At 39.8% G+C, this 26,490-nt stretch overlaps 3 protein-coding genes across 8 annotated transcripts in view; all 3 read left to right on the top strand.

Annotated features, from left to right (window-relative positions):
* Window positions 1-6,330: 6,330 nt before the first annotated feature.
* Window positions 6,331-11,671, top strand: ipcef1 (interaction protein for cytohesin exchange factors 1). 4 transcript variants are annotated; one of them, XM_055156449.1, is made up of 12 exons: window positions 6,562-6,581; window positions 6,685-6,728; window positions 7,468-7,521; window positions 7,963-8,002; window positions 8,388-8,557; window positions 9,361-9,434; window positions 9,510-9,581; window positions 9,655-9,719; window positions 9,862-9,986; window positions 10,062-10,383; window positions 10,535-10,722; window positions 10,800-11,671. In XM_055156449.1, exons 3-12 carry the CDS (start codon window positions 7,498-7,500, stop codon window positions 10,998-11,000), a joined length of 1,281 nt encoding a protein of 426 aa, XP_055012424.1. In that variant the 5' UTR covers window positions 6,562-6,581; window positions 6,685-6,728; window positions 7,468-7,497; the 3' UTR covers window positions 11,001-11,671. The 4 variants fall into 4 exon arrangements, with proteins under 4 accessions (XP_055012421.1, XP_055012424.1, XP_055012426.1 ...); XM_055156446.1 differs by lacking the exon at window positions 6,685-6,728 and having other exon boundaries at window positions 6,331-6,581; XM_055156451.1 differs by lacking the exons at window positions 6,562-6,581; window positions 6,685-6,728 and adding an exon at window positions 7,203-7,256.
* A 219-nt stretch (window positions 11,672-11,890) lies between these two features.
* On the top strand, window positions 11,891-26,400 carry scaf8 (SR-related CTD-associated factor 8). Of its 3 annotated transcripts, XM_055161321.1 has the most exons (21): window positions 11,962-12,018; window positions 12,834-12,917; window positions 13,548-13,641; window positions 19,363-19,407; window positions 19,484-19,645; window positions 20,544-20,700; window positions 20,773-20,900; window positions 20,987-21,163; window positions 21,237-21,313; window positions 21,378-21,489; window positions 21,623-21,745; window positions 21,888-21,997; window positions 22,156-22,349; window positions 22,437-22,537; window positions 22,618-22,731; window positions 22,806-22,962; window positions 23,045-23,175; window positions 23,260-23,398; window positions 23,481-23,516; window positions 23,596-23,814; window positions 23,896-26,400. In XM_055161321.1, exons 6-21 carry the CDS (start codon window positions 20,622-20,624, stop codon window positions 25,734-25,736), a joined length of 3,738 nt encoding a protein of 1,245 aa, XP_055017296.1. In that variant the 5' UTR covers window positions 11,962-12,018; window positions 12,834-12,917; window positions 13,548-13,641; window positions 19,363-19,407; window positions 19,484-19,645; window positions 20,544-20,621; the 3' UTR covers window positions 25,737-26,400. The 3 variants fall into 3 exon arrangements, with proteins under 3 accessions (XP_020775293.1, XP_055017287.1, XP_055017296.1); XM_020919634.2 differs by lacking the exon at window positions 13,548-13,641 and having other exon boundaries at window positions 11,891-12,018; window positions 22,618-22,722; XM_055161312.1 differs by lacking the exon at window positions 13,548-13,641 and having other exon boundaries at window positions 11,891-12,018.
* tiam2a (TIAM Rac1 associated GEF 2a) overlaps window positions 25,703-26,490 on the top strand; it is a 102,639-nt gene continuing 101,851 nt past the window's right edge. The window contains exon 1 of the mRNA XM_055161281.1: window positions 25,703-25,750. The gene's annotated coding sequence lies outside the window, so the exon portion shown is untranslated. The remainder of the gene's footprint in view (window positions 25,751-26,490) is intronic.

The raw sequence follows: 26,490 nt of genomic DNA, 5'->3' as shown, positions 1-26,490 counted from the left end.
TATACTAAGAACTATCTACATTATGCATAAGCCAACTGCCCTGCTTTGACTTTTTAAGCTGACCTTCTTTGTCTCTGAAACAATAGCTTTGACTTACCATTTCTTGCATATCGAATGTTTTTTGCCTGTGAATTGTCCACCTACTATCTACTAGCTTGTGTTCCAGCTGGGGCCCCATATGGTCAGACAGGTTGCTCTGTTTGAAGTGTTATCCCTGCACATATGTTAGTCTTTTAAATGTTTAACTGGGAGCTTAGGGTTACCTAGTGTGACAGCTTTCACCTTTGTTTTTGGTTATTGATTTGAAGAAGCATGTGCCTGAGAGGGAATACTAGAAAGCACCTTTTATCATAGTGGCCCTTCTCTGTGCCTGCTGTGCATGATTGTATTGACTGAGAAGGATTCTACTCACTTTTCTGTCTCTGCTGCTTTGCTGCGCTCATATTGCCTGGTCCTCATTAATTTGCACTTTCTGCACATTTGTGGTCTGCCTAAACACTACCTGCATGATTTCTAACCTACCACTAAGACTGCTAACCACTAACATGTTATGACTACACTGCTCCAATCTTCACAGAGGATATTCTTAGCAAATTGCATGTTAAAGTACAAATTGTTGAATACGTTGAGTTGTGGAAATCACAGACACATAAATACATCCTAATACAGATTTGTTAAATTTTAATTTTTCAGTAATAATGGAAATGCACTTAATTATCATACAACCAAATTAAAACTAAGCAAAAATCTACTGCTTTGGCTTTCTCCCTGTGTTAACCCACCCGTTCTTGTATCGCAGGGACTCGACTGGCACTCTAGCAGTGACTTCCTGAACCGGTGAGTGCCTCTGTTACACTAAAATATGCTGAGATGAATATGATAGGTCAAAGTTGAAACATAAGAGCAGGGTGGGTCCAATTCTTCAACAGGGAGGAACTGTCTTGTCAGCTATGGAATCCCTTTAAAACCAGACATGGGGAGCAAGGGGCAGTGGGTGGCCAACTGTTCAGTAATGGGAAAGTATTTGATAGACATCCACACTCAGATGGGGTATGGCAAGCAAACTGTGTTACGTATGTAGTAGTGGTAATTGTGATGGTAAAGTAGTAGTATTCAGTGTATTTTTCTCCATTCTACCCATACTACGCAATTATTTTGAAGTGAACAGCCATTCATTTTGCTGGCCTTACTAGTATAATGAGATTGTACATGTCACAATATATCAGTACAAATTGGTATTTACACATTCATACAACAGAAGTTCAATTGCTGGCCCCCGATGATGATGTAACGGACCACACTTGTGCCGCCCACTTGCAGCACATTTCCACATTCGGAAATATCCTCTCAAATGCCACTGTGTTATGAATCATTTGTTTCTGCTGGTGGGGTGCCATTTCTATTATTATCTACTAGCCATATGACGATATTAGAAAAGACTGCTCCTATATGATCACGATCCATAATGTTCTTCTAGATATAAAATGAAAAATATAATACTTGTTTATGTTATGGTAATGAGTAAGCATCCTTTTAGCTTTGTTATTTTCAATTATGGCACCCATACAAAAGTCCTGCATTTGTTTCACGCTCGATGTTAGCGCATTATTCACAGTTGGAGGATAAAGATGCTGTTGTTGTGAATCTGAGGGATGAGCAACAGGTGACTCATTCAGTGCTGTGATTATGTGACAACTGACACAATCTGAATGGCACAAAATTTAATAATGTGTCAGAACAATTTTGGCTTGATGTCTAGGGATTTTCACAGCTTCCATAGAGGTTAAATGGGCCTATATATTTGACAGCACTGTGCAATAGGTTTAATGAGTGTGAATGGGGCTGGTAAAATATCTAGAAAGGTCAGTAATGAAACAAAGTCTGAATCAAAATTCTGACTCATCATGTTGTAGTAAAACGAATTATGTGGCTTTTGAGATAAAACACCAACTAATGCCTAAAATGTTTGCAGTGTTGTCAGATTACAAAATATGAAATCAAAATATATTCAGCCCCAATTGTCTATTTTATAAGATCAATCATTTGAGAGTTGTGATGATTTTGGGGTAAAATACTCTACTACTACGTGTTTTGCAGTGTTTCTTTACATATATATATATATATATATATATATATATTTTTTTTTTTTTTTTCACACAAATTGAAAAAAATTATCTAGGATTTTTGTTACATAGTAATATCCTCATACCCATACCATAAGTATACACATACACGCAGATGTACATACATATACACGCACTTAAAAAAAAATTGAATTAAATAAATCAAAATTAACATTGTAGCGTAGAACCAGGGTGTGCTTTAAAACATTACTATATACAGTACTATATATTATGCCAAAGACTTATTTCTAAACAGACTGCTAAGCCTGTTACATATTTCTAATTGGAGCCTCTTAGTCTTGCATGTTATCTTTAAATAGTGATTTGAGAAAACAAGTTCACAATCAGATAGCTGGAAAAAATGAGCGTGGGACAAATGCCTTGAAATTGCTGGGTGAGGCCTTATGGAATGAAATCTAGTATTTTGAGCACTGGCGGGGCGAGAAAGATCCAACATGTCTGCCCATGCTGCTGTGGCCAGTTGCCAAATGTATTATCAGAACCAGTGAGTGACAAGCGTAATAGGACGTTAGGAACGAGTAACTATGTGTTGCAAATTTTAACAAGTCACAAGTTCATGTTGTCTTATTGCAGAATGGCATGAAAAAGACAAAGAAAACATCATTTTTAATTGTGTTATTTAATATTTTTTGCAGATATAACCAACCGCAAATCCGTTCCTGGTCTTTCTCTCAAGCGGTATGTATTTTGTCATTTGCACAAACACGATTCATCATACATGCATACATATTGGATGTGGTGATTCACTATATTTATACACATAAGCATAAGAACTTGGCATCAACTGCACAATGTTAGGAATGCCCTCATGGCTTCAATCTTCGTAGGAGGAAGAAGTCAAGCTGCTCCAAAGTAGCTCCATTATTTTTCATACAGCGATATAGGACAACATATTTTTCTACTTACTGTTTAACTAAGTGGGCTTTACAAAGGGTTGGGTTTTACAATGAAAAACGCGCATTAACACAGTATCTATAGGCTTTTGTTGTTATTGCGGAAAGGGAGTGGAGACACGTGCGCATATTGTACACACATGCTGTTCCGCTCCAGCATGAGTTACTGTCAATCCACCGGGGTCAGGAGATTAGGCACATAGAGGCCGGCCATGTTTGAACTGATTTATGGTTCAAGGGCACAGTGTTGTGGTGACAAACAAGAAAACCCTGACCCCAATGCCAGACATGATATGGAATCCAAGATGCAATACAAAGCCAACAGAAATGGTTTATGAGCTAAATGTATTCACGGGTGAACTCTGGAGTCATCACTAGCAGCTACTGAAATAGGAAAGAGAGTGATGAGAATGATACAGTATATGAGACTGTACAACAGAGGTGGGACTAGGTCTTTATTTTGCAAGTCTCAAGTAAGTCTCAAGTCTTTGACCTCAAGTCCGAGTCAAGTCCCAAGTAAAAGACAGGCAAGTCCAAGTCGAGTCTCGAGTCACCGGCCCATAAATCCAAGTCAAGTCCAAGTTGTCTGCTTTGAGCTTCGACTCATTTCAAGTCTTTAAACCAAAATACCAAATATAGCTTAGAATTTTGCAATTTATATGCATTTTTAAAATTGTACTTTAAAAAAATCATAGTATATTTATATAAGAGTATTTATATAGTATATAAGAGTTGTACAAATTTAGTTATTTTTTCCTTTTAAAGTGTCTTGACAATATCTTAGTGTGAATCAATACAGTCAGAATAGAAAGAATTCAGATTTAAAAGTGCTTCAAATCTTCTCAAGTCACAGACCTCAAGTTAGAGTCAAGTCCCAAGTCACTGACCTTCAAGTCCAAGTCGAGTCTTAGTCCATTTTATCAAGTCAAGTCTCAAGTCTGACTTGAGTCCAAGTCACAACTTGCAAGTCCCCACCTCTGCTGTACAACGATAACTGACCACACCCTTGTACCTAATAAAGTCCTTGGTTTCAATGATATTACTATTAACCCTAAAATATGTTGATAAATTGTTTTATGGAAATGTTTAGAAAGTTTGGATACTACATAGACTATACAAAATCATACAAAGAAATCTATTTTTAATCCTGCATTTGAGGAGAAATAATGAAAAGCTATATTTAGCATTAATATTTGATTCTGGATTGATTTTTCTTCAACCAATCACATATTTCCAGCAACACTGAATTATATCACTATTTAAATGATTTTTTTTTTTTTCCAGTGAATTTTACCACTGCATATCATGATTAGTTGAATCAATTCCCAAGCACCAGAACCATCAGAACACTTGTTGAAAGTATTTAATAATTTGCCCACTAAGTGTATTCTTTCCAGTCCCATACCCATCCCCCTTTAACCCAGTGTGAGATTCCTCTGCCAAATAATGGACACACTGTTTAGCTCTTCTCCCCATTCTCTCCCCACACACAGTTTCAGATGGAGAGATGCTTGGCGAGGGTGGGGTACGGGGGGCGTTAGCTAAGTACCGTGACAATTCTCAGCATGGATCCTAATGGAAGAGGGGCAGGACAATGGTGTAACCAATTTTCAGTTCTCAGACTTATGGTCGGGGCCTTTGACTTGGCTTGCACCCGGGATTACCTCACTTCCCCCAAGACCAACAGTATATGATTGTCCCTCTAAAATTATATGCTGCATTAACCCAAAATGGTGTGTTTAATTGACATGTTAAAAGAGCTATCCTGGCATTGTGAATGGGTAGGGTTTGGGGACTATGGTTGCAGGGGACCCTTCATATTTGCCTGTGTACACGTGTTAAGACGGATAATGGAAAAGTGGGAATGGAATGAAAGCTATGATAATACAGGACTCAGGAATGTGTGTGTTACTGCTATACAAGTACATGCACACTAACGCCTGAAGTTTCAAGCCAGTGCAGATAAAATGTTATGACTAGGGACTGCACACCCAGCTCCCTGCTAAAGATGGCAACAGAGATGACAGTGAGATTTGAGATGCACATTTTGTGACAGGAATCAGAATTTTCTATCATAACATAAAACCAATATTTGTTCACGTGTGTTTCTCCATCCAACAAGGAGAAAATTAATTATCAAGCCTGGAGTCAGCATTTACAAGATAACCGCAGATTTATCAATGATAAGGCACAGTGCATTTTAATTGTTTCCCCTGGATTAGGACAAGTAAGATTCACATAGGTCATAAAATGGGACCCAATGACCATAACAATAAGCAGAGATGGGGACCTGCAAGTCGTGACTTGGACTCGAGTCAGACTCGAGTCACTATTTTTAGGACTTAAGACTTGACTTGATAAAATGGACCAAGATTTGGTACTTGACTTGGACTTGAAGGTCAGTGACTTGGGACTTGACTAGGACTTGAGAAGACTTGATGCTTGTCCTAAAAAATATATGTTTTTAGGAAATACTTTTTTCTTTTCAGTTGATAAATTTTAAAGGAGCTAACTGGAACATGTTCCTCCCTCTTCTCTGTTACTTTGAATGTAACTGAAGTACTGTGATATGGTATCCTCAAATGTACTACAGTAATATACAGTACAATACAGTAAAACAGAGGGAACTATATAGAACGTGCACCTAGCATTTCAGTGCAGACTACATGACAAAATTATTATTATTAAGCACTTTTAAATCTGAATTCTTTCTATCTGACCATAATGATTCACACTAAGATCTTGTCCAGCCGTTTAAAAAGGAAAAACTTACAGTTCTAAAACTCGTATATAAATTCTCATACATAAATGCACCATGACTTTTTAAGTACAGTTTAGTTTAAAATTCATAAAAATTGCAAAAATCTAAGCTTGGTGTAAAGACTTGAAATTATTTGAAGCTCAAAACAGATGACTTGGACTTGACTTGGACTTATGGGCCAGACACGCTCGACACTCGACTTGAGACTCGACTTGAGACTCGACTTGAGACTCGACTTGAGACTCGACTTGAGACTTGCAAAACAATGTGTCCCGGTAATAAAGACAGTATTGATGTTACCTTGAGGGAATCCCTGTGTTTATTTTTGCCTGGCCAGACAGACTTTTACAGTACTTCTTAAAAGAAATAGGGACTTTCTCGCCTTTTTTTTTTTTTTTTTTAACAACGTGTCGTTAGCCGTTAGACGGCTACACTACAGAGGAAGCGGTGCAAATAGCATGGAAGAACCACAGTGACACCTACCGACCGTGTTCTGTAAGTACTTGCATATGGTGCCAATTCGTTTGAGCAGCAAATCAAATGTTATTTCGAAAACACTTCAAACTTTTTAATTTGTTAAATGTCGCCAAGCGCTTAATTTGAATAAAACCAAGACGTCCCTATCTTTTAAAATGTAAAATAGAAAACACCCATTCAGAAAGCCCTGGGTTCACCTGAAACCGCCACAGCCGCGCTTTTCTGTTGGACATGTTTGCCAGAATTTGGTCAGATTTTGAGCAGAAATGTCGTGAGAAATTACAGTCACTGCGTTTGTGGTGGAAGGTAAGGCGTCTGTGCTTTTGATACCTCATTTCAAAACTTTATCAGCATTTTCTGGAATAAATGAAGTCGCATTTTAGCTCTACATGTTTGATGTGAAACACAGGTGTCCAACGTAGGCGAACTGCTTACTCCGGAAGACGCACCGAGGTTTGTGCAAAACTGTTGTGGCTGCACAGCAATTCGATTTTTCACTTGGCTAACTTTCAGAAAGGATTCCAAATTTGCAGCAGATCTTAAAGCAACTTAAAATAATGCATCTAAATTTGCCACTGTATACATATTGGGCAGGTTATTTCATTTGCCTCATCTGTGCACTTCCAAATGCAATGCTTTTTCTTGTTTCAACTATGCATATGCTTTACAGACTACATCCCCGTTATTTTCCTAACATTGAAACTATTATAAAATTGTGTTTTGGGTCAAATGTATTGGTGCTTTGATTAAAAAAAGGAACCTGTGTACTCAGAGGAAGTTAGTCAATGGCTGTGGTGATTTCACAATAACAAGCAGTAGTATTTAAAGTCAAAGGACAATGCTGCTTTATTGGAAATCTTTACATTTTTGGACATGTGCACATTATAGAAGACGTCTGTAAAAGGAACCATTGCAGTCAGATTAGATAGGTGTGGCTATATTCAACTAATTAGGTAATATTAGATTTTTACTCAGTTTAAGGTAATTGCCATTTCACATTCTACAGTTTTCTGCACAATTCAGAGGAAATTATGTTGAGAAACCTCTGATGTGTCCTCTAATGCGTGTATGTGATGTCAGAGCTTCCTGTCACAGCAATTTGGAAAAAAAATCTTGTTTTCTTCTCATTAATGCAGAATGCTTACCTCACCAGACCTCTGAGCTGAAACTGTCCTTTGTTTTCCTTCAACAGGCTGCCTTCCCCATATCTGTGTCCGCGCCTATGGCTGCCGATGACTACAACCCAGTAAGATACTTGTTTATTTCTGTTTTATATTTCAAATCCATACCCAGCATGCACAAACTTAAAAAAGAATATATCAGTATAATGTGAACATGTAGATTTCACTCTAGTTTAGTCTGATTTAAACTGTGACAAAGTTAGCATAAGATAAGAACAATAAAGTAGAACTAAACTTTTGCCTGACTTTAAATTTCTTAAGTTATATGAGAAATTTGGCTTACTAATTAAAAATTCAAATTGAACCGGTAAACAAGCAAAACGCTGAAAAAAAGCCAATACCGAGAAGTGTTCTAGTTGAGTTGAATACAAAGTGGCATAAGTGCATGTGACGGAGAGTGTGAAACAGGATGTTCCACGCTGCTTCTTCTCTGCTCGTCTGTAGTCTATATTGTGTTCCTCTTCTACTCTTCCTGTCATGAACTTTCTTTTTCTTCTCCTCTGCAGGTCTCCCTCAGACACAAATCAAAGAAAAAGACTCGAGGAGGTAAGATGTGGGTTAGCGTGATTGGGTCTTAAATGTAGTCACATGTGTAATTTAGACACTTTAGGGGCGTGTGGCAGGGTAATTGCCACAGTGCTTCTTTTCAGTGCCTGGTTAATTTCACTTCACTGCTTGTTACTATCTTGGTGTCTTTTTGTATATTTCTTTAGTATTTATTTATAGCTAAAACAGGTAGGCTGGATGCAGATTATCTAGGTGCCAACCTGAGTGTGTTTGCCCTCTTTTTATTTTAGGGTGGGTGGAGATTTGATCAAAGTTTGAAAACAGTGGAAATATTTTTACCTTCCTCTCATCTGAATTTGGGACTGCCCTCTTCGCTCCAGTACAGAAGACTAAATTCTGTCTTTACATTATGCTTTATGTATAGGCAATGGTACAATGAGCAGAAGGAGGATCTCAGTCAAAGACCTTGGACAGCCAGATCACCAGGGATGGCTTTACAGGAAGAAAGAATCGAAAGGCTTTCTGGGGATTAAGTGGAAGAAATATTGGTTTGTTCTCAAAAAGACTGCACTCTACTGGTACAACAATCAGCTGGTAAGTTCATTATGCAATGGCTACATGATTCATTTCTTCCCCTTAGCAGTTTTAGGAAATGCTACTAGTAACCAACCACTCATCATCAAATAAATCTTCACCACTATACTTTTTCAAAATACTAATTAAAAAGATTTTTCTGTGAAAAGTTAAATTATTTTCTAAGGATTCAAGATGTAGACTGTGATCTTGGTATTCATGACTATTTATTATGTTAAAATTACTTAATTTGTTGACGTGAAACAAATCCTTTATTGATACAGGTTAGTATCTTGAAACTTTAATGTCTTATTTTCCGTTGACCATAAAATCTAAAATGTTTTAATTAGAGGCAGGATTGTATACTGCATACTGTAAAGTGGTGAATCTGAAACGTGCATGTGAAGTGTGAAGCAGCACCGGCTAGTTTGTCAATGACTCAGTCACAGCTGTGTCACTGCAGCTAAAACCGTAACCACACTCTAACCACTATTATACATCAAACTAACTATTACATTTGAAATAACCTGGTTTAACTAGCATAACTGACATACAACTAACAGACAGCACATTATTGTATTATATGATTATTCTGAAATAGGAAAGTTTTGGGTTTATTTAAAACAGGGGACATATTCACTTTATTAAAATAAGTGTGTTTCAAACACTTTTGTAAAATGTTATCTTTTTATATTGTAGAATATCATGTACAATAGATATCTTGGTAGTATCACATATATTGTGTATTGTATCATTTTTACTATTAACTTTTCTTGTCAGGAAGTGGTGTGACCTTAATGTGTTGCACAATTCGTGTTTTGCAGGCTGAAAAGGCTGAGGGATATATTGACCTCACCAACTTCATGATCGACAGAGCCATAGAATGCAAAAAGAAACAGTAAGCTCATTCTTGTTTGTGGAGGGTTACCATTTTTGCACTATACATTTTGCTTTCAACTTTTTCTTTTTACAGTGCCTTCAAAGCCTGTCATCCAAGGGTCATGATGTTCTACTTTGCTGCTGAGAGCCATGATGAAATGACTCTGTAAATTGCCTTGGAACTCAAGCAATATAACATTGACATTTATGTGGTTTTAACTGTGTTTTTGTGTTTTCAGATGGTTGAATAAGCTGGGGTTAGCTTCCATTCATTATGAGCCAGCGGAACAACACACAGTAGCTGGTATGTCCCTTTATTACGAGTTACTTTTTTGTTGGATATTTGTACATTGTATGCATATTTCTTTTACTTATTCGTCATTGCTTGATTATCAGATCATGATAACTTAAACATGCCTCTAAAAAGTTTCCGTCCTATCTTTCAGAATGTTATAGTGAAGCTAGTGACCACGAAGAGACTGAGACCCCTGAAATCCCTCCTCCTCCGTACTATGAGGAAACGTTACAGGACCGCGTCGATGCCTCTTCTCCACCTGGAAGTACAAATCAAGTCAGTGTTGGGCTGAAGAAATCACTTTCAATTCTCATTTTAAAATGCACATCTAAAGAAGTTTTTGTTCTTCAGGGGACACTTCCTCCACCATACTCCTCCACCGCACCAAGTGAAGCTAATGGTTCCCTGTCCACCCCTGTCAGTACTATGACCTCTCAGGACTCCGCCTCCTCACTGGTCAAACAGCGGCAGTCGTGGATGGACTTGGTCACTCAGGCATCTCCTTCTACTACTGAGACGGCAATAGTGTGCTCTGTGCAAGTACACACACAGCATGAAGAGGAGGAGGAACAAGAAGAAGAGGCCATAACTCCACAGCCTAAAGCAGGGTCTGAAGCAGAGGGTCCAGAGAATAAAGAGGAACCAGAGAATACAGGAAATCATGAAGCTGAAGGTGAGATGATTTTCACTTTATTTCTGCTTTTTGTTGTCTACATAATGTGCCTATAGATATAATGCACATGTAGCCTAACTGCATTTTAACTCCATTGCCTATGAAGTATGCTAACCTGTTCATTTAGTGAACAATGCCCTTGTTGTTACAGAAGACCATATGCTTTCAGATGAGTTGGAGAAGCTGTACATACACCTCAAAGAAGCAAGCCTTTCACCAATTGGAGACCGCAAACCATCCACAAAAAGGGAATTCCGGGCATCCTTCATAAAACGGTCCAAAAATCATACAGTTAATGATAAACTTCACCTCATTAGGACTCTAAACAGCACATTGAAGGTATACTTTCATTGTGGTCAGTTTTTGTTTTCACAAAGTTGTATTTCCCTAATTTGTTGTCTGTATTCTGTTTAAAGTCGAAAGAAGCAGATCTTCAGGTCTTGGAGCAGTTGCTAATGGATCCACAGCTCACTGCAGAGAAGTTCAGAGAATGGAAAGATGCCAATGCACCTCTAATGCAGGAAATCTGCTGCAAAAGTGACCAGCAGGGGACGCCAGAGGACACAAACTCTGAAACATCTGAGGTTTCCACTTCACTGGTTGAAACTAGTTTATAAGGACTAAAGAAGCTAAATATGGACATTTATTGTTTACATGCACTGCTGTAATATGAAAAACTACTGTTACTCCCCCTCATATGAATACATTTATGAAGAAATTGTACATAAGTTACTTTTTTAGGTAAATGTGAATGTTTTTTGTATTTACCTGCTTTTTTTGTTTTATATTTGTTTCTTACTGTCTAGTACATGTTTTAAAGTGTCCCTTTTTTCTTTTTTACTGGTTTTATTGTATTATGGGTGCTATGCACTGACTAAACCACATTACCATGAATATCTGTGTCTCCCTAAACATTGTTGCCTTGGTGTTAAAATATTGCAGAGCAACACAGTCTGCACAAACAACATTAAACATTTGCCATGATTTTAAAATCATATTCTTATCTTCTTCAACATATGTACAATAGGCTAATACTTATTGCAGTTGTATTGCCTAAGATCTCATGCATGTTTCTTTAGCCACGGCTGCCTGAGGGTGATGGAAACAAGACAGATAATTTACATGTTGGTCCCTCTGTCCACCACCAATCACATTGTAAAAACAATGTGCCCTGGGATTTAAACTTTGAGTTTGGGTCCTCTACAGTAGTCTTTACCAACCATGGATTGGTTTCAGATTTTTAAATGTTTAAATTGAATAGTATTTAAATAAAAATGTTTGTAGTAAATTTGCTATCGGTCTTTACAAAGCTCGGGGGTATTCGAGACGTAATGGTACTTAATTGCATTATTGGCTACTAGATTAATAAACCCTATTTTGAGTAAAATGCATTATGTATCCCTGGTAAAATGTCACAGTCAGAGTTGCAGGTCTGAGTTGTGGCCGTTGGGGGTCGCTGGTCGCGCGGATCTCCTCGAGTCTAGCGCCATATTGGCTCTTCAGTCTCCTCCATCTTCGCCGAGCGTCGAGCATGCACGTCCTAAACCGGTCTGAGGGGAAAACTCTAAACATTTTTAGGCCATCTGTGAGGTGAAACCCGTCGTCATGGAGGCGGTCAAAGCTTTTAACAACGAGGTTTGTGTCAACAGACTATGTTTAATGCAATCAAACCCATTGAGTATTATGTGATTTTCTTTGCATTTGCCATTAGCTGAGGCTAGCATTAGCTTTCCTAGCATAAAGGAGGGGTGTATAGTCATATACAGTACAAGGCCTCTTTGTGTTACACTCCCTTACAACTGTGTTAAAGCAGATCAGGTTGTATTTTACTTGTTATAAGCATGGTGTGCACCATAAACAAACACGTTGTGTCTTTGCATACCAACTTGTGCATTCTATATGGGAAAACACAATCCCAAAGCTAACTGCTAACTTAAATCTAGCAATTTAGCGTTACGAGTTGGCTAATTAATTTGAACTGAATACTTGATTTAGAAACTGCGTGATAAAACATAGAAACCAATTTAAAGGCTTTGCATATGACACACCGCCTTTGTGTTTGCCCATAAACATTTTGTTATGCAAGTCGTACTGCTTCTATAACCAAAGGGCATCAAATGGCTTGGTGCACCTCGGCGGATAGCCAGCCCACCGCTAGCCGAATCATGATGTGCTATGAGGTCTCCGAACCAGTACAAGTATCCTTTTGTGTGTCCTCTTTAAGCATCATCTTATTAAAGCATCCTCTGAGCATTCTGATGAGGATTGAATATTTGATGCGGAGGGATTAATGACAGTTCTTCATGAATTCATGACTTCAAGAATGGCTGAAATAACAATAGTTATTTAACATTAATCGTAGATTAGCTATGTTAACAAGAAGCCCATTTAGTCTCATAGCGTTCTATAATCTACCACACATAATTTGACACATTTTTTATTCATTCCAGCTGTACTCGTTGAACGAGTACAAACCGCCCATCTCCAAGGCCAAGATGACCCAAATCACCAAGTCTGGAATCAAGGCTATTAAAGTAAGTATTAATAATAAGACAGGTATTGAGTAGGGAATAAAAGACCTACACAACCAATATCAGACTTGACTTTTCTGTGGGAATGGTAACATTTCTTCATCACGTTGACAAAATGCCCTCATCTTCAAGACAACATATAATGAGACTTCCCTTTGCTGTAATTTATATAAAAGTTAGATATCCTGCAATTGCTTTCATATATTTATTTATATTTATCCAACAATTTTGCCAAACTTAAACTGTTATCTGCCTAACACTTGTAACTTTTTTCTACCTGACACTTTAACTTTTTTGGTTTAATGTTTTTTGGTGGATAACACCGTGTTCTTCTTGTATCTACTTAATATTTGGCTTACTATGTTGTCCAGTGGAATGATAACCAGCCTTCTGATAGCAAAAATACTTTTTTTCTTTAGCTATGATTTGAAAGAAAGTTTCTCTGAAAACTGCTGCACAAATCACTGACCCTTTTATTTGAACTGTTGATTCTGAAGTTACCATTTTCATTAAGCTGTTCTTTGTCTGCAGATATTTAAGATTCAGTTGAAATTATGCATATTGAAAAGTTTCATAGTATTCTTGTAGTGTTTGTGTTTTGCCTGTGAATAACACCCGTTTATCTTCCCTCAGCAGCTCTCCCAGCTCCCCCAATGCACTGAAAGTGAAGCAGGAGGATGGGGTGGAGAGAGTTACAAAGAAATAAGAGAATCCGTAACCATCTTAGGTAGGAGTATGGGTTGTTTCACAAGGAAGCCTAAAGAAGACTTAAGTGATTTAAGTCTAATTTTCCTGCACACATAATTTGACATCTCACTGCCACATACTTTGGTATTTGCTGGCTTGAGGTTTGGGCTGGTTAAAGGAGTAATTTACTTGGTTACAATGTTGTTTAGATGTTGGTGTTGTGAGTACATTGTAGATTTTGAAGTTGAATACACTTTGAGTTGTAAATTATTTGAATTAACGTGACACACAGACATGTTCACCCTTTTATTTGATGGGCATCTACCATTACTCCATAACACACTTTGCATACATTTGATAAATGCTTTTGCATTAGTGTGGTGTTTGCTTTTGTGAGATGGACTGGGATATTGAAGTGATATTGTGATATTAGTTCATTATAGATTTTTAAACACCATAGCTTTTGTTTTTTCTTACACATTTACAGATAATTACAGAGCATTTGTCCACTGATCTGAGGGTCAGAGGTTTGAATCCAGCTTCAGTTGGTTGAGTGGTCACTTGTCCACAGTTTGGTGGTTTCCAGCTCCCAGAGCGCCTCATTGTCGTCATGCGGCCTTCACTTTGTAGTTCGTGCACATGAATGAATGTGTGTGACTGGGTTAGTTTGGGATGATCCTGTGACTCAAGAACTCTGCTGCATTCTCACAACTGACACAGTAGAGTTACATTTAAGTTCATAAATTGTTATGTTTCTAAAACTATGCAGTTTTTTAGGATTTGAGCAGCGTGTCAAATAAGGTTGAAACAAGTTAATAGGTTCATCTCAAAATATCTATTATTGATTTAAGCATCTAATTTAACTCATTTAACTGATCAAATACAGAAGAGGTTTTATCACTCAGACTATGACAAAAATTCTTCCTAATGAAGAGGTCTAATGATCCCCAACTCTTTTTAAGCTTTCACCATAACCTTGTTTTAGTGTACCTTTACTCCAGTAAAGCATTCAAACTACAGTATTGTCATTGCATTTATTTTTATTTGAGAAGGAAGTTCAGTGCCACAAAAGCATAGGACATTAGGAGTTTAGGAATTCACTAGAGGCATTTGTTATGTGCTGCATTTAGGTTTTACTGTTTAGAGCTTCAACAGTCATCCACATATGGTGCCATCGAAAAATCTAACTAAAGCTACATTTTAGCTAAACGTGAATGTAACATTGCCTTTTTGAGGTTGTCTCCCTCAGTCTGAATCCACTGCTGACAAGCATAAGACTTGTTTAGAGTAATTTGTTATGCTAAAGTAGACCCTGAATCCATTGAAGACAAGCATGAGTATGCAATGTGAGCAGCCCTTTATTACATAGTTTAATTCAATTGTTGCATAGCTGATATTTAGTAGGTATGTTGAGGTTATTTCAGTGTTGAGCAAGTAAATTAGGTGGTTATTTGCTATTTCTTCTCAAAAACGGCATTATGGTATTGTAGTAGTCCTGCACATCATGAACAGAATTTGAAAAACCTCTCATTTTGCCTGTACACAAAGATCATCAACAATGAAGTCAGACAGCGCAGGAAGCAGCCCCAGCAAAATCCAGATTTCATTAGTTTTAGTGACTAAACCAGGGGTCTCCAGCCTTTTTCCCTCTGAACTACCTTTGTAAAAGGCAAAAGCCAGAGAGCTACTCACTTTAACAATTGTAAGAAATTGAGTATACAGTATGAGAGCCACTGCTTTAGGTGGGGTGCCTATGAAAGACAAACCATTATCCATTTATTAGTGCTCAAACACAGGAATAAAAATGACACTATACAGTTGTAATTAATCAGATTTTGGTTATTAAGCACAATACATATTCAGAAATCCATTGCATCCACCCCCTTCCACTGCATGGAAGGAGGTGTAGAGCTACTGGTGACTCCTGAGGACAGGTTGGAGATCCCTGGGCTAGACCCCAGAAGTCCATATGGCACAATATCTTGTGTTTTGTGAGTCAAAATTGCCACAAGCTTGTGCAGCAAAAATATTAAATAAAGTAAATAAAAATTAGGCCAAAATTTTGAACTAAACGGCACAATTTATTTACTATAGTAAATATTATCTTGTTCTCATGTACCCAGTCTTGTCTATTGTATTGTGGAAATTGTGTTTTGTCCTACCTCTAATATAAACATTTTATTTGAATTGAAATAAAATATCTATAGATTGTGATGTTATCTGAAACCCTGAACCAGCAAACATTTAGCAGTTATGTTTTAAACATTTGTATTTGAGCAGTAGAGTGGTATATTCATTAAGCACACGATGAGTGATCTCAGAAGATAAAGAGATTTCGGAGGGTTCAGTGATGTTTGATCCTATTTATTTTAGGCCCTCATAAAAATATTTATAAACTGGAATTGAAATCGAAATTAATGAGCACGGTTTAATTCTCACTGGCAGTGTGCATTTTAGACATATCCAGGAGCATTAATATGTGAGATGATGTATGGAACTATGAACTGCTTAGCCAAAGCAAAAATCAGTCAGCTAAGGCTGTAGTCCTTCAGTCTAGTCAGTTCATCGGTTGACTATATTGTTTATAATCAATCTTCATTAAATCAGTTGGTCAGCTAATAAAGATTTTTTAGTTGACTGTACAGCCCTCATTTCATCGTGTTGTCGGTAGAAATGAAAACTACATAGTTACAGGGTGCCCTGTCTAATTTTTGCAACTTGGATTTATCATTTTTTACTGTAACACTGTTGTTAGGTAGAGCAGTGCACCACCAGACAATCACTGAGTTTGATCTCATTTCAGATCTTTTGCGGAATATCCTATCAGCTACTGAATCATAAAATAATTTATATTGGCATGAGCCATTTGGATTGCCATTTTCATCTCTGGAATCCTTTTGGTTTAAACCTAAAATGCTTTTCTCATCCTCACTAACTAAATCCTAACTCACTCCGCATTACCTGCAGACCTGCAGCCAATCATTAATCAGTGCTAATGCTCGTGGATTTCTAGTGGAGGTTCTTAGCTTTCACATGAGGCATGACCTGTTCATATACTTAGTAAAACGTGTATGTGTCCTCTATATGCAGGTTTAGGTATTGGGAACCCGGGTTCAGTGGTGGCCCTTTTTTTTTTTTTTGAACAACTGGTGTGCAGGCTACCTACAAAACAGTCTGTTTTGCTTATATTTGATATTTTTCAAGCACCTCCCTGCAAAGTGGCAGTAAGTTATTTGCCTCTTGACATACAGCACTTGCACAGAAGTTCTAATTGCTATCTATATTTATTAGGGCTGTAGTTGTTTAGTTACTTAATTGGTGGTTGACTTTTTAAGAACTGATAACTTTATTTGGATTATAAGGATTCTAATGCACAACAGCTGGGAGCCTTGAAATGACTGGATAGTTTATTCTGCCTTTTCACATACAAAGATATTGTTTATTCATACTTCAATGTATACAAGCTTTTTTGTTTTTGCACAAGAACCTAACAATTTCCAGAGCTTAATTGAACACTGCTGTGCCTTTTAATTGACTAACTGATGTACATGCATGTCTTTAGTCAATCAATAATTTCTTTGGTTCTATTGTGAGCAAGTTGTCATAGTAATGTCAAAGGATTGGTTTAAACTGTTACATATTTAGTTTCAGTTTCTCTTATGAAATTGTTTTTAGAAGTCTAAAACTAAGGACACACTACACTATTTAAGCCTGATTTTCTTTTTTTCAGTCGACTAGTCACTCAGTCATCACTAGCTGAAATCAGTTGCTCCAGTTTCTTACTTTGTACAACTTACAACTCTTTACATGTTTGAATTGTAAAGTGTGCACAGGACTAGACCTCACTTGCAGTCATCCAAACATTTTTGAAAGTTTTAGCCCAGATGCTAAAATTCAATCCTCATCGTATTAATAAGTAGTATTAGTAGTAAGAAACGATACATAAACGATAGCAACAGCAACACGTAGACACCTAAACAGCAGCTTAATAATATAAAAAGTACTAGTTTTACCACTCAACAACCAAAGCTAAAGCTGAAATAAACATGAATCCTCTCCTCGTGTTGCTGACGTTTGCCTCATAAATAGGACTCCAAATTACAGGGTTGCTTTTGATCAAATTCACACAGGAAATATTTCTTCACTTCTGTCACCACTTGTAAATGTCTCTCTCCTCTCTAGAATCCTGAATGAGATTGCACCTCTGCTAGTGCCACAAGTTTGAAGTGTTTGTGCGGCCTTTGGTGTGCTCTCTTCTAATTGTCAGTTGCTTAGTGTGGACCCTCAGTCTCTGTAGTCGCAGAGTAGAGTGTGGTTGTGTGGATAATCCAGAGCATTCTAAATTCTCACAACTGGGTCATCTTAAGGACATCAGCTTCAAATCATTTTGTAAAATTATCTTCCAGGCACATGGAGCACCAAAGCAAGCTTAAAATGACTGTCTGGACATTTTAATAAACTTTGATGACATGAACACTATTCAAAAATATCTAATGCATCAACTACCATTGACAGGAAGTCTCAGCTAGTCAAGTGTCTCTCCTTAAAGCCAAGGAGCTTTTTACTGTCCACAATAGTGCAGTATTTCTTATATTGTTTTCTCCCCTAATCATTATGATGATGAGTAAATGCTGCAGTTGCTTTTTTGTCCCTCTATGGGGCTGGTTGCTTGTGGTCCATATGTTTTGAGTGAGGCTTGAATCTTTTGTGTTTATAATACATTTTTGGGGTTACTGTAGTGGTATCTCAACTGCACCCATCAGCTCTGGGTACGGTAACAGTATGAAATTAATCATGTCTAAGATTAAACTCAAATCTTCCAAAAGCAAGCCATTATAAGGCAAAGGAAACAATCAAGTGATTAGGGAATGACTTGTAAAATTATTCCAACAACAACCTTTATTCCTGTGAATGTCATTGTTGTGCTCTTATGGTGTCCCTGTAAGGCTGTCCCAAATCTATGGTACTGCTGTCATTTGCGATAGATTAAGAACTTTTACATTGCAATATTATTTTATTTATTAAATAACATAACATAAATTATTGACTTCATTTGATAAAATCATCTGTGGATTTACCCCATTTACAGATGGTGTTTTTGTGTGTAGGTATCTTAGACTGTACATATACAGGGACGTAGCGAGTGCTAGCCGGTGCATTCCATATAGGAGGCTCTTGGCAGCAGGCTCTTCTGACTCCGTTTGACTCTGGCTCCCATTGACTTGCGTTGGAATAGTGTGGCCCTTCTCTCTTTAAGAGCCTTGTCATTTTGGTCTTAAAATGTTCATGTTAACCCACTCTACATGATCCTGGTGTTTATTTTCCATTATTTTGTCTGTTAAGAAAAATCCTATTCATAATATAGAGCCTGGCTCTGAATTTGCCTCTACCATTAGTATTGCGAGCTTTATTTGAGTGGAGCTGAAGGCTATGGGTGACATCAAACTCACTTAGTCCACTTCTTTATAGAGTCTGTGGCATTATGTATGGTGCATATTACCCAAAATACTGCTTGTTTTATTTTTATACAGTTATTACTGTCCCAATTTACTGTGACTTTTAACTTTGTCTTTGGGTATTATGTATTTTGTGTCAACTGCTTCCTTCTGTAGATGAGCTCTCTGCAAGGAGAGAGGCAGTCATTCCATTTCTAACTCCTTTTTCTAATCTGGCTTTTTTCAGGTGCATCTGAGGAACAGGACCTCCTGTCAGTTTAAATTATCACAGTGTTATTATAATTAATCTTTTTTTCCCCTTTCAGTTCTACAAACATGTCGTCCAAAGTGTAGAGAAGTTCATACAAAAGGTATGCTGCACATTTATGTTATTTCTATAATCTAAACTGACTTTCGTCAAATCAATAAAAAAATGTCCCTCCCCAGTGCAAACCAGAGTACAAAGTTCCGGGGCTTTATGTCATCGACTCTATTGTCAGACAGTCCAGACATCAGTTTGGGACCGAGAAGGACGTCTTTGCTCCACGCTTCAGCAAAAATATAATTGTGACATTTCAGCATCTCTACCGCTGCCCTCCAGATGACAAGGTCTGTCTTCAGTTTGTTTATAATGTTCTAAAGGTCAACTTGGGACTCAGTGAAAATAACTTGTTTACTCTAATTTATCTAACTTGGACACAACCTATTCCAGCATTGCATGCTTGGTGATGGTGGTTGTAGTTTTCATAGATATGCACCAATCCATCTTGTTCAATCCTGGTATTGATCATTCAGAGTATCTGCCAATGGGCCCTATTCACAGATCCACCCACCCAGTTCGACTTCTCTCAAAAACTGCGGAGCCGCACCTCCTTCTCCATTCATTGTGTATTGGGAATTAGCCAAGCCATGCTGAAATAAATCTATATTTAAATTATAAACGGAGGACAGTAGGTTAAAGAAAATACATTGTCGTAAAGGTCTTAACATTCTGTCTGTGATTATCCAACTGCTGTCTGATATTTAAATATAGATTTATTTCACCACTATGCTTATTCCCAATACACAATGAATGGAGTGGGAAGTGCGGCTCTGCAGTTTTTGAGAGAACCAGAACTAGCCAGGCGGCTCTGTGAATAGGGCCTATATCATCAAATGCTTGATTTCATGGTCACAAAATGCAGCTGTAGCTATGTGCATGATGAAACTGATCTTGGGTTGCCATTGCCTTAACCTACAGATAGACATACTAGTTTTTCACATTGTCAGTATATGGACCGGCTGCAGGAGCTGAGGTTTAGGTCGGGAGGTTGAAAGTTTTAAACCAACTGAATGTTGAAATTTGAACTGACAGCCTATGTGGGAGACTCATGTTTGGCTCCTTCTACTTTTTGGTTGGACAATCATCTCGATTACCAATGCACAGAATTAAAACAGAAATAAATGGGACATCGTGTCATGTTTTTGTTTTAATTTTGTTGCCTATTTATTCTTTATTTGATTTCAGAGCAAAATTGTGCGAGTGCTCAACCTCTGGCAAAAAAATGCAGTTTTTAAGAGTGATATTATCCAGCCGCTGTTGGACATGGCAGCAGGGCTTCCTCCTCCCAGTGTCACCCCAGTCATGTCCAGCAGCGCGGCTCCCATCAACAATGCCACTCCAGGTGAGTCTGCAGAACACTTGTGTATTTAACTGATGCATGTTTATTTGCTTACAACAGTTATCATCTGTACAGGCACACCGGCCACTCCTGCCACACCCGCCAATATTGTTCAGGGTCTGCCGGACTGGGCTTCACAGATCTCCAACACAGACACTGTCGCTGCTGTGGCCCAGATCCTACAAAGTCCTCAGGGACAGCAGGTCAGTGACTCTCTCAGGACCACCTGGGTAGTTATGGAGTTTGGACTGAACCTATGACTCAGTATTATACGTATCTGTGTGCTCAGCTACAGCAGTTGGTGCAGAGTTTGCAGATGCAGCAGCAGAAGCCCCAGCCTTCACTGCTGCAGGCTCTAGATGCAGGTCTGGTGGTGCAGCTACAAGCACTGACGGCACAGCTTACTGCTGCAGCCACAGCCAATACTTTGAACCCTCTGGAACAGAGGGTCTCCTCTTTTAACAAGGTATTGCCCAGTGCTTGTCACAAGTTTGAATACTCTGCAGTCACTTTGCCTAAGTGTTCTCCTGTCATTATAGAAACTTCTTGGTCCATTTGACTTTGGAAATGATTCTGAGCGTAGTGACGAATCTAAAAAAGATACATCATCCCAACTGTAAGTTGTAAAGGATGTTATATTTTGTCCCTGTGTTTTGATCTAATATAGTTTGTTTTTATAGGCCAATAGTGTCAGAGCCCAGCTCTCTGTTCCATCAGTTGGCCGAGCAGCTGCAGCAGCAGAACCTGGAGCAGTTTCAGAAGCAGCTCCTGGAGCACCAGCAGCACCAGAAGGTACAGTCTTTCACTAGCTTTCTCTCTTTCTCTCTGTTTCTCCAAGTTAGAACTACAAATAATGGGTAAAAAGTGGAGAGCTAAATGCTGTTGTCATTTGTATAATTAACCTTAATAAATATGTTTTCTCTAGACAATGGGTCTTGAAAGTAAAGACTTTGGCCAAGACAACAATGTAGCAACTGCTCAGAGCAGCAGCCAGCCTCAGCATTCTGAATCTGAGAAGTTAGACGATTCTATCGATAATCAACAAGAGGTATGCCAAGTCAAGCCAATGTCAGTTATGTTGTGTTGATACATGTCAAACTATTTAAAAAAAAAATGTTATGTAATAATGTCAAAGTGTACGGAATCAAATTTACAAATGCACAAAAAGTATATATTTTTCTTGTTTTCAGGATATGGATCTAGATGAGGGCCCAGATGGAATGGAAGAAGAGATTGTAGAGACCGAAGAGAAGAGGCATGTCAGCACTCGCTCAAGAACACGCTCTCGCTCTCGCTCTCGGTGAGCTACCTTTCCAAACACTATTGCATTAACAGCACAAATGTGTGTTTTGATAAAACCGTTAAGGATGGACTTCAACAGCACAAAATACTCTTGTAAGCATTTCGTTGCAGTTAATAACAAATGAGACAAAAACATTTCTACTGTTGCTATTTTAGATCTCCCAAAAGGAGAAGGTCCAGGTCGCGCTCAGGCTCTCGAAAGCGCAAACACCGAAGGCGCTCTCGTTCTCGCTCCCGAGACCGTAAGAGGAAATCCTCTCGCTCCTATTCCAGTGAGAGGAGAGCCAGGGAGAGGGAGAAGGAGAGACAGAAGAAAGGACTGCCTCCAGTTCGTTCCAAAACTCTTAGTGGTAAATACTTCATTTGTTCATGCTTTTAGACTTCTACCTTTTGATTTGGATTTCTGACCATTATTTGCCTTTTTCTTCTGCTTGTAGTGTGTAGCACAACTCTGTGGGTGGGCCAAGTAGATAAGAAGGCAACCCAACAAGACCTTACCAACCTCTTTGAAGAGTTTGGACAGATCGAATCTATAAATGTAAGCTGTGTCTCTTTTTTGTGGTAATTGTTGTAATTAAACATGTTTGCAATTCCTAACAGTTAAATTATTTTGTGCAGATGATCCCTCCCAGAGGCTGTGCCTACATCTGTATGGTCCATAGACAAGATGCATACCGTGCCCGTCAAAAACTCAGCACAGGCTCCTTTAAGATAGGTTCTAAGGTCATTAAGGTACTTTTATTAAGCATAATGTAAAATTGCAGAGTTGAAACCATTTCTTACGTGCACTTGTTTTTGTGCATCAGATTGCCTGGGCCCTTAACAAAGGTGTAAAGCAGGAGTACAAGCAGTTCTGGGATGTAGACTTGGGTGTTACCTACATACCTTGGGAGAAAGTGAAGCTTGATGACCTGGATGGTTTTGCAGAAGGAGGAATTATTGATCAGGAGACTGTAAATGATGGTAAAGTGACTGTCTATTTTGACCTCTTTACTAGTTAATCTTTCTAGATTTTCTTTAATACATTGGTTCAATGTTTTTAAAGAGTGGGAGGCTGCAAAGAATGCAGAAACTGCTAAAGAAAGTGCACCTCAGCCTGTGGCTGTTGACACTACACCTCCAACCAACCCACAGGCAGAGAGCTTCAGCCAGCAGGTCACCATGATGCCTGTGCAGGTATGTGTGTTCGAAGAATATTCACAAAATCTTCACTGTAGCAATTTCAAAGGAGAAAAAATATCACCCCCTCTCTGTAAACAGCTTCCTGTTGCCCCAGCTGTGCCCAGTGCAGTGGGTTTGGTGCCTCCTTCATTTTCAGTGTCAATGGGAATCCCTCCTCCAGGCTTTGCCCCACCACCCTTCTTAAGGGCCGGGTTCAATGCCACTCAGCCCCCTCCAGGTAGTGACTGATTTCAAATCATTTCCTTTGTAGACTGATTTTAAGACCTGACATTCTTATCAAGATATGTTGTATTGTGCAGGGTTTTTACAAACAACACAGGCAACAGCACCTACATGTATGTATTTTTTCTTTACACTAGATTGTTGGCTCAAATCAAAAAATATGTACATTTATTTTTCTCACTTTTTACACAGCCCTTGTGCAACCTTCAGTCACTTCTAGTCAAGATGGTGTTAAAGATTCACCATTTGGTGCACTGATCCCTCCAAGCAGCACTATTCCTGGGAACTTCATGCCTTCAGCCATCCCTGGAGCTGGTGTGTTTACCCCAATGGGACTTCAGACGCAGCAAGCTGCTAATGAGAAAGCTCAGTCTGAGGGCATGGATGCTGCTGCAGAGCTCACACTGCAGGGTGAGTCTTACAGTGCCAGTAATTCACTTATGAACAGCTCAAAAGTTTGTTTCCAACAGACTCTCCCTTGTGAATGTGCAGGTATGCAGAATGCAGTGCGCAGTGGCATGGGCCTCCTGGGCATGCACCCCTCAGCGTCTCTCACTCACCCTGGTCTGTCACCACAGCGCCTCCCTGGGCTGCTGCCTTTAGATGTGCGCCCAAACCTGCTCCCTGGAGCTGGGCGCTTCCCCCTTCTCATGCAGCCGGGGCTTTTAGACGGCTCCCTACAGGCCCGACCCAGAGCACCCTTCTCCCAGTTGGACCATTTTAATAGAGCCCCCAATCTTAATAATGAAAGTTTACCCAAAACAGAAGACGAGTCTTCCTCTGGGGCTGATGAAGGGAAAGACCAAGACTACCGTTTCCCCCCCATGGAGAAGCCGAGCACTGGGTTATTGCGCACCCCTCCCCCAGAGCAGCGAGAGCCCCTGGGAGGCCCTGGTAGCGGGCGACCTCCCTTACTGCAGACCCCTGGTACACAGCCAGCCAGAAGCAGCCTAGTGGGCAGGCTACAGGCTCTAGCCGGCTTCACCCCTGATAACCGCTGGAGTCAGACCAGAGGGGACTTTGACGAGCGTGATCGCCCCACATCAGCACAGAACTTCCCCAGTCGTTTTGACAACCGTCCTGGAGGGCCAAGTGGACCAACACAGCCCTGGAGCCGCGGAGCTGGTCCCTCTGCACCTTTTGACAGTGACCTCCACCAAGATTTAGATGAACGCAGGCGGCCGTGGGACAGACAAAGGGACCGGGACGAGCGAGACTTTGATTTCAGAAGAGAGATGAACGGTGGTCGTCACAGCCGAGAGCGAGACAGGGAAAGGGAAAGGGACAGAGACCGAGACAGAGACAGAGACCGAGATAGAGACCGAGATCGAGGTAGAGAGCGCCCTCGGGAGACCGAGCGCGAGAGGGACAAAGAGCGTGACAGAGACAGAGGGAACTGGACTCCCCTTCTGCCCTTGCCCACGCCTCTGCTTCCAACTCCACCACTCAATCCAAACCTGGCTCTCAACCCAGGCAAAATGTTAACACCTCTGAAATTAAACCCTCAGATTCCACCACGCTTCCAGTCCCCTCCACTGGTCCAGGCCAGGCCCCCACTCCTGGGCCTCAATCAGCCACAGCCTTTAGTTCCAACCAAATCCCCCCCTTCAGCACAGAGCCAGGAGCCTGCATCAGAGCCACCGGAGGAGAGAGCAGTTTCCCCAGTGCCTCAAAACCAGTCTCCTGCTCTCCCACAATCTCCTGCTCTTACACAATCCCCTGCCCTCCCACAATCCCCTGCTCTATCCCCGGAGAATCCAGCTCCTTTGAGTCAGTCTTCAGACTTTGTCCCGTCACCGTCTGAGTCTGAGACCCCTCTGCAGACAGTGTCACCGGCTCGCCCAGTCACCCTGTCCCCTCCAACCATAGGTTCTCCAGAAAGTCCAGCCCTGGTTCAAGCCTCTTCCCCTCCCACAGAGGCGTCCCAGGAGGCATCCCAAGAGGCGTCCCAAGCGGCGTCCCAGGAGGCCTCCCAGGGAACGTTCCAGGAGGCATCCGAGGAGGCATCCCAGGACTCGTATGTGACGGGCCTGTGTGAGGAGACCAACCCCTCTCTAAAGGAGGACACCATGCAGGAGGAGCACTCCCAGGATGATGTGGGCTCCCCCCCGCCCTCCTGGGAGAATGGACCTGGTATGGACACTAGCATGGCTGAATCCACAGCAGAGTCCACTGCAGAGCTCTGCACTGACTCTGCGCCCACTAGAGGTGAAGAGCAGCAGGAGCAGCCTGGCTCTCCTGAGGACATAGTGAATAATGCACAGAGTGAGTCCACGGAGGAAGCTGCCAGTCAGCCTGTGCTAGACTCTGTCCCAGACACTGAGGGGACATAATCATCACTCAGTAGGTACAAGATCATTTTGTAAAGCGTTTCTCTTCTTCTCTGTACTCATGTCAACAAACTCCCAGCACCTCCAACACACTGGACATTACAGCTGATGATTATTGACTATTTTAATTCACCAATGCCAGTGTACCTAAACGGAAGGCTCAATAGCATACTAGAAAAAATGTATTTTATTTTATTTCTTTTTAGTTAAAATTACCCCACACATTTTAATTGACCTAAAGCGTGGTGACTTTTATTGAATAGCCTGCTAATGTTTTAATTGTATATGGGGGAATTGAGCTTTGACCTTCCTATGGAAGAAATGTAGAAATTCTGGTTCCCACAATGGATTTAATAGACTTCACTCAGTACTTGAACAGAGCGGTTTTAGTGAGATTCTCTTCTGTACAGTGCTGCTGCAAAGGTCTGCAATGAATGCGCTTGTGGTGTCCACTATTTTTCTTTACAACTTCTACACACAAAAACTATTAGTGCAGATGTTAAAATTGGAGCAAGAAAATTTTTGAATGTTGTATTCTCAATATTGACATGTAATCTGTTTCTGATCAAACCTGAAATCATGACAGGAAGGACTGAGCAGCAGTATGTTTTGGATTATGATGCATATTGTTTTGGTCTGAAATAAATGCTTTGTCTGTTTCAACACACGCTTTAGAACTGTTCACTGATCCAGGACCACAGTAGTGTTCTGGGACCAGTTCATTTGATGTTGCTGCTTAAATCCCCCCTCCACAGAG

This window comes from Boleophthalmus pectinirostris, unplaced genomic scaffold (genome assembly GCF_026225935.1).
Source record: "Boleophthalmus pectinirostris isolate CB_2022bp ecotype Guang Dong unplaced genomic scaffold, ASM2622593v1 HiC_scaffold_10, whole genome shotgun sequence".
NCBI classification, from domain to species: Eukaryota; Metazoa; Chordata; class Actinopteri; order Gobiiformes; family Gobiidae; genus Boleophthalmus; species Boleophthalmus pectinirostris.
Note: the sequence above shows the minus strand (reverse complement) of the source record. Positions and strands in the feature narration are given on the sequence as shown.